The following is a 7,023-nucleotide window of genomic DNA, read 5'->3' as shown; positions in this document are numbered from 1 at the left end:
CATGATAAGCAATGCTAAAGTAAAATAAAACACAATGGTGGGCTAGCCTAGTACAAGTTACACACTGAAGTAGACTCGAGCTGTGAAGTGGACAAGCGTAACCTTTAGTGCTGGAAGGATGATGATGCTGGAAATTAATTTTGATGGATTATGTTCCTCTGGAACAACTTTGAATATCGAATACTAAGCATGGGTGCACAATCTAATATATATATTGCCAGTGTTCCCTATATATACTTAGAGCATAAGAAGATCCTCGCCCTGCCTTGAGTTAGTGTGCTTTCACCACACAAGCCCCATAGTGTGTAAACAATTAATGGTGTAAATTAAATTAGTAACAACTCAATAAATCACACAGCCCAGGGGAAGAGGGCTAGGGGTTTAATGACTGGATGGGAAGGAAATTTGAGGGAAAGGTTTGACAAACACAAACACTACACATGGACAACACATTCATCTTAGCAGCCAACCATCATAAATCTGTTATGGGAGGAAAAGGAAATGCATGCATGATGATAAGTAGTACTAGACCAGTATAATAATTATCCAATTGTCTGGCTGCCCCCAGAGAGACCCAAGTTACATACATTATGTTCTGTTCTACCGCAGTGGCGGCTGGTGACATTTGAAAGTGGAAAGTGGTGAGGCATAAAATGCTAGCCATACTGCACCGTAGCGAGCGAGCTCGAACAACCTAAAGGGGGATTTCGGGGGTTCTCCGCCGAGAAAATGTTGTAAAAAGAGAGGCCAAATGGTGCATTTTCAAGCAAATGTAAGAAAGCAGGAAGGTTAATAAAGCAATTGTGAAAGTGTTTTACCTTATTTTATAATCTACTGCACTTTAAATGCATTTTAACAAGACCACACAGTATTATCACATTTTATAACCTTATTAATGCTGCAGAGGAGTGATTAGCATTTTGAGGCAGACAAAGGTGTACTTAGTGGGACATGACCCCGCTGTCATTAAATTATATCCATGATTAATGATCTTCTGTAGCACCAAGCTAAAACTTTGAGTGATAATGAATAGATTATAAACTAGATAGATAAAAAATGAATCAAAATGAAAGGAAGCACAGCTGGTGCTCAAAGTATATTTTTAAATTACAGCACGCATCTCTGTCATGGAGCTGTCAGGGAGGTTTTGTACTCAACCAGACTTCATAGAATAGAGCACAAGATTTTTCGCTCTTAAAGCAACAGTACAAACGAGGACATCCCTATATTCAAACACGCAGAAACAACATGTTTTCATGCCAGAGTTGATGCTGTTTGTGGTGAACATTAATGGTGGTAACATTGCTCTGTGAGCTTGAGCGCCCGATGTTGACCATCTGCCTGTAATCTGCACCAGTGGGCTGGCAGGGCTGTCATCCTGACCTTCATCCTACAATACCCAGCTGGCACGCGCAGCAACAATGCACACCCGAGATACAGCGGGATGATATGCACGCCTACAGTGACTCACTCATGCCACTCATGCTGACATAGCCATAGCATAGACCCGCCACAAGGACACTGAACTTAAGACAACACCGACTCCGGGGGGACCAGCTTTCTACAGTGACTCATGCCGACATAGGCCTTTTGCACGATTACATAGGCCCACCAAGACACTGAAGTCAATATTACACACCGACTCTGGGGGAACCTTTCTACCGGCCGCCATAATTTCCCAATGTTGAAATGGCTATGCAAATATTTACTGAAGGTGCCATTCATGTCGCCTCCGCGCCGTAGCTTTTGGAGGCCGGGTGCAGATTTTTATCCTGCAAAGGCAGAGGACATGCCCAGGCGAGCCCTCACCTGCCAGCCAGCCACCAAGATGCGCTTGCCGTTAATCGTGTGTGTTTTCTGTTTATCATCTCGACGCAGTAACACCTTAGCGGCATAATTTCACAAGCATCCCGGCGAGGGCACGATGCCTGATTTGTGCTTTTATCGTGAACATCTGAGGAATAAAATAACACATCCAGTAGAACGTGCAGTGAAATGTGGGCTGTGACAGCAAGCGTGACATTTAGAAACTAAAGGAGGGAATTAAGAAGACCAGGGTGTGAAGAAAGACTGGGAAAAAAGTGAAAAGAAAAACAGCCTGTAGAAAACCTGCGAGTGGACAAAAAAAAAAGAGTCGGGAAGGAGAAGAGAAGTCAAAGCTCAGGAATCAGGAGGGCGCATAAAAGCTCCCCAGGGAAGGGAGACTGGTATACAAACGCAGGGAAAGACACCATAACGGAAAGCGGAAGAGGCAGTAGGGGCCGGAGAGGGGGTGGGCATTGGGATGAAGCAGAGACAGAAGGATTGATATAAGTGGGGGAAGGAGCGAACGGGAAATTTCCGGTGAATGCCATGAGGTGTAGACCACTCAGTGGCAGCCCCGGTGACATTCCGGCTCGTGAAGACATCTCCCAACCCCTCTCAAACACAGAGCAACACTCGGTTGGATTATTAAGTGAGATATGACTGGGCGTTATTTTGCCCATGAGCAGGGAGTCCTCTCGTTTCTCTCTGTCGCTAAGTCTTGGCCAACATGCGTGTTGTTGACTTGAATCATTGTTAAGAACCAGTGGCGGACGATGACATTTGAAAGTGGTGAGCGTAAAATATTTGTCATTCTTGAGCATAGCGAGCGATCGTACCGAGCGAGCCCGAACAACCTAAGAGGGGTTCGGGGGGGTTCTCTCCCCGAGAAAATTTTGAAAAAAGAGTGGAGAAATGGTGCATTTTCAAGCAAATTTGAGAAAGCAGAAAGGTTAATAAAGCAATGAAGAAAGTGCAGTTATTACAGTAATAAAGAGATCATGTCATATAACATAGGTAGCTGCTTATTCAGTATAACCACAGAGCTTCATAACAGACTTTGAGATATAATGCATTTCTGAGTACCTCACAGGTGTTTTTTATTTAACAAACAACTAAACAGGTGGTCGGAAACTAGCAGCATTGAACATACATATGTTTACTTTTTGTATCCAAAATCAGCACGTCTGTCTTTAAGAGCAGCAAACTTTTCAATTACTTGAACGTTAAAATCTGAGATATTTTTAACTAACTTGCTCTCTATAGAGAGCATTGCCAAAGCATTTACAGCCTCATGCATCAACCCAAAATCCAGTCGGTAAAATACCGATTCGGTAATAGCCCCCGGTATTAAGTAAAAAATACCCAATCCCAATGCATCAACCCAAAAGCAGAAATCGCTATTTAAGGAATCCTTAAATAGCGATTCTTTAAATAGGGATTCCTTAAATACCGATTCCTTAAATAGCGATTGCATTTAAGGAATCCCAAAGCGAGATTCCTTAAATGCAATGCATCAAAGTTAAAAAATTAGCGATTTCGCTAATAGGGGGAGCAAATTACCATGAAGATGAACTGCATGGTAATTTGCAAAAACTTTGAAAAATGCACTTTTGTGCATTTTTCAAAGTTTCATGTTGCGCACACACATGCCCTTAGAGCATGTGTGTGTGCAACATATGTGCACATATCATTTTCAGGGGTGCAACAGGGTGTCCTTTTGACACCCTGGCACCCTTGAAAGTGCTCCCGCTATTAGCGATTCGGTAATACCGAATCGCTAATACAGACTGGCTTTACATTCATTCCTATGGGCCTCCAAGCCCATAGGAATGAATGGGTAGGTATTCCTTATTACCGATTCGGTATTACCGATTCGGTAATAAGGAATATTAAGGAATCGCTATTTGAATAGCGATTCCTACATGCATAGCCTTTTGCTATTCCTTATTAGCGATTCCTTATTGTTCGCTAATAAGGAATCGCAAATGGCATTGTTGGTGCATAGGCCCCTTAGTCTTTCCTGAAGCATGGTGTTTCTTAGGAATGTCTTAATCCTCTTTAAGGCGGAAAAAGATCGTTCTGCCTCTGCTGTTGTCATAGGAGTGGTTATGACAATTTTAAGTAAAGCCACTGTCTCTGTAAATGTCTTTTCCATATTAAGTTTATGAATTAAAGCCAGCAAAGACCTGGCATATCTGGCCTTTCGGTACACAGGCATTGAGTACAGTACAGTCAACTCACTTTTGAGGTCCTCTTGGTTGAGCATAGGATAAGCTTCCACAGCCTCATGCAGAGCATGCTCAGGGAAGGATTCACCATATTTTGCAAAGTTTTGACTTTCCAATAATGCGACACTCACCAAATGTTTTATGAAAGCAAAACGTTCTTGTGCATGCACAATTACAATGTCACATATCTCCTTTGCATTTCGGACCAGAGTGGTGATGTTTTTCCTGTAGTTTGCAAAAATTGAAGCCTCTGGCAGTTTGCTGTCTAAGTTGTCAACCTCATTTCTCATTATGCTTATGCGCTCGACAAACATAGCGGTATTTCTTTTCACAGAGACAGTATCGATCACTCGTGCTTGTAACTGATTGTATAAATTTCCGACAGCTGACATTATGTCTTGAAATAAAAACAGAAAGAACTGAAACTCTCTATCTTCTAGTGTTCTAGCAATGCCACGGGCTTCACTTTGAGTTTTGAAATCAAAGGTTTCATTAACTTCGATAGTTTGAAAACCTTTCACAAGGTCCTCCCTATATTGATATATTAGTTGGACTGTACGTATGTTAAAGTTCCAACGAGTTGAGGATCCCCTTGGAACCCTTTTGTCCACAATCTCCTGAAGTGCTTCCGTTCTTTTTGGGGAACGTGAGAAGAATGCTGCCATGCCTCCTACATCCTGAAAGAAAATTCGTGTCTCGGAGATCTTTGATACTGCCTGCTGCATAATAAGATTAAGTTGGTGGGCGTAACAGTGCACGTAATGAGCATAAGGGTACACATCTCTAATTCTTTTCTGTACTCCACCAAGGCTTCCACTCATTACGGACGCACCATCATAGCTTTGTGCAATAAGTTTTTTTTTTTGGTGCACCTCTGGAAAAATGAAGTTCAGTTGACGCAGTATAGCTGCAGTAATGGTTTCTGCAGTAGAGTCTCTTAAATGAGTGAAACCATAGAACCTCTCCACAAAATTATTGTCAATGTCCAGGTACCGAAAGACTAATACGGACTGTGTTTGTGTGGCCACATCAGTGGTGTCATCAGCCTGAATAGCCACAAAGTCTGTGTTTGGACAATATGGCTTCTCATAATTTCGAGCATACACTCAAGGAGTTCATTTTGTATAGTTTTAGAGGTGCCCTTAAAGACTGTAGCAGTTGCTAAATGTGCTTCCATTTCCTTGTTTATGCTTGCTATTAAATCCACAAGACCTTTGAATATTCCTGGATTTGTGGAATCTTCTGATTCATCATGGCCTCGCAATGCCAGTTCGAAAGCACCACAGAAACGAATGCAATCAATAATTTTTGATAGTATGTGCCTATTCCTACCAACTGCTTCATTGTGTTTCTGTATTGTTTGGCGGTATGCACTGTTTATGTGCTGCTCAATCGGTGTGTCTCCCAGCATTCCCAGTCTTGTCACATTTTCCATATGCTTTCTTGTGTGTGCATGCTTCTTGATTTTTTCAGACAGATGCTTCAAGTCTATCACTCCTTCTCTTGTCCAAGGAAAATCACCATTAAACAGCAAGCAGGGGAAGCAGAACAGTTTGTTTCTTGACGGACACCCTGTAAGCCAATCAGCTTTTGTGTACCAGATGTTTGAGAATGTACGTGTGTAAGATTTTCCTCTGTCCTGGGTAACTTGTTGTAGTTGTAGGTCTGGCCGATCAGGTCCTAATCTCTTTATATGTAGTTTATCTTCTAGTGGCCGTGCATGGAATGACCGTGGAATTAATTGTTCTACCGTATTCATCATGGATGTCGATGCTGTCCTTACCAATTTGAAAGAAGCCTGTCAATAGTCAAAGTACAACGTATAAGATTTGGTGCAATAATATCAAATTTCAGTATAAATACATCTATCATGTGCATTATCGCAATATATCTCCAAAGCTCCCCTTTGGACAACAGGACTGCTAAAAATACAGTCTTACTGCCTGCTGCCTCTGTGTGCCATAGTGGTTGCTGAAGACACTGCAAAAGAGACTGTTTGAGGGCCTTGAACAAGGCAAGGAAGGAATAGATAGTGCCTTTAACAATCGTTATTGCCCAAAGCACAGGGCTAAGGCTCAGTATTAGTAAATGCTATCCACTGAGAGAACAATCTTCAGAATGTGCACCCACCCCAACCACCATCTAGAGTGACCAGTGACCACAAACATAGCCCTAATTCCAATCTAAAAAAGATATCATTAGTTTCCTTACCTTTAACACTGTTGTTTGCTGGGTCGTAGACGGGATGAAAGAGCAGCAAAGGAGGTTGGGTCCTCCTGTTCTCTGTCCAAAAATTGCACAAAAATTAGGTAGTGGTTCAGTTAATGTTTCAGGCTTTACCAGGTGCTGAAAATAAAAATATAACAATTTATTTTAAAACATTAGGGTAATCAAACAAAGACTGGGGGGGGGGGGGGAAACATAACGCTACAATTTTTACCTGCTTGCAGTTTGCATGCAGCTCTTAGATGACAGTTAATAATAGCTCACTGTTGTATGTTAGGATTACAATTTACAAACTGCAAGTAACAAAATGATCTCTCTGACAAATGCAGTGACTCACTGACCTATTTACATCATGTGCATTTTGTGATCTGCATCAGGTACATGTTCTTTGCAGCAGGCACATTAACCTTCTGAAGTTCTGCGCTACCTTTCCATGAGTCAAAACTTCCATTACACAAAACTCTGATCTCTCTCTAGGAAAAACATTAACAATATCCTAACAATATGCTCCTCATGCACACCAACACCCAAAGATACTACAGACATTATTAGATAGTCCATTTCACCCTCACACACAATAGATCACCAGTGCCATGTAGTGGGCAGCAGGATGCCCTCTAAAACGACAACTCAATACAAACTCCTGAGTAATGCTTCTAAACAAGAGAAATGGCACAGTTCATTCTCTCACTCATTCAGATACAAAACTCACATCAAAGCGACTCTGTGCAAACTTAGACTCAGAAACGGCACATAAGCGGCT

At 41.9% G+C, this 7,023-nt stretch overlaps 1 protein-coding gene across 1 annotated transcript; it reads right to left on the bottom strand.

Moving 5' to 3' along the window:
• Window positions 1–3,713: 3,713 nt before the first annotated feature.
• LOC146809280 (zinc finger MYM-type protein 1-like) lies at window positions 3,714–6,338 on the bottom strand. The gene is made up of 2 exons (XM_085614331.1): window positions 6,246–6,338; window positions 3,714–5,832 (listed from the first exon to the last, which is right to left on the bottom strand). The coding sequence occupies exon 2, from the start codon at window positions 4,853–4,855 to the stop codon at window positions 3,725–3,727; it is 1,131 nt and encodes a 376-aa protein (XP_085470457.1). The 5' UTR covers window positions 4,856–5,832; window positions 6,246–6,338; the 3' UTR covers window positions 3,714–3,724.
• Between the last annotated feature and the right edge of the window lie 685 nt (window positions 6,339–7,023).

The sequence above is a fragment of the Triturus cristatus genome, chromosome 7, assembly GCF_964204655.1.
Source record: "Triturus cristatus chromosome 7, aTriCri1.1, whole genome shotgun sequence".
NCBI lineage: Eukaryota > Metazoa > Chordata > Amphibia > Caudata > Salamandridae > Triturus > Triturus cristatus.
This window is presented reverse-complemented; position numbering and strand designations above follow the sequence as displayed.

Coding starts and splice junctions, on each gene's coding strand:
- LOC146809280 (XM_085614331.1), bottom strand. CDS start 4,855: ATGAGTGGAAGCCTTGGTGGAGTACAGAAAAGAATTAGAGATGTGTAC.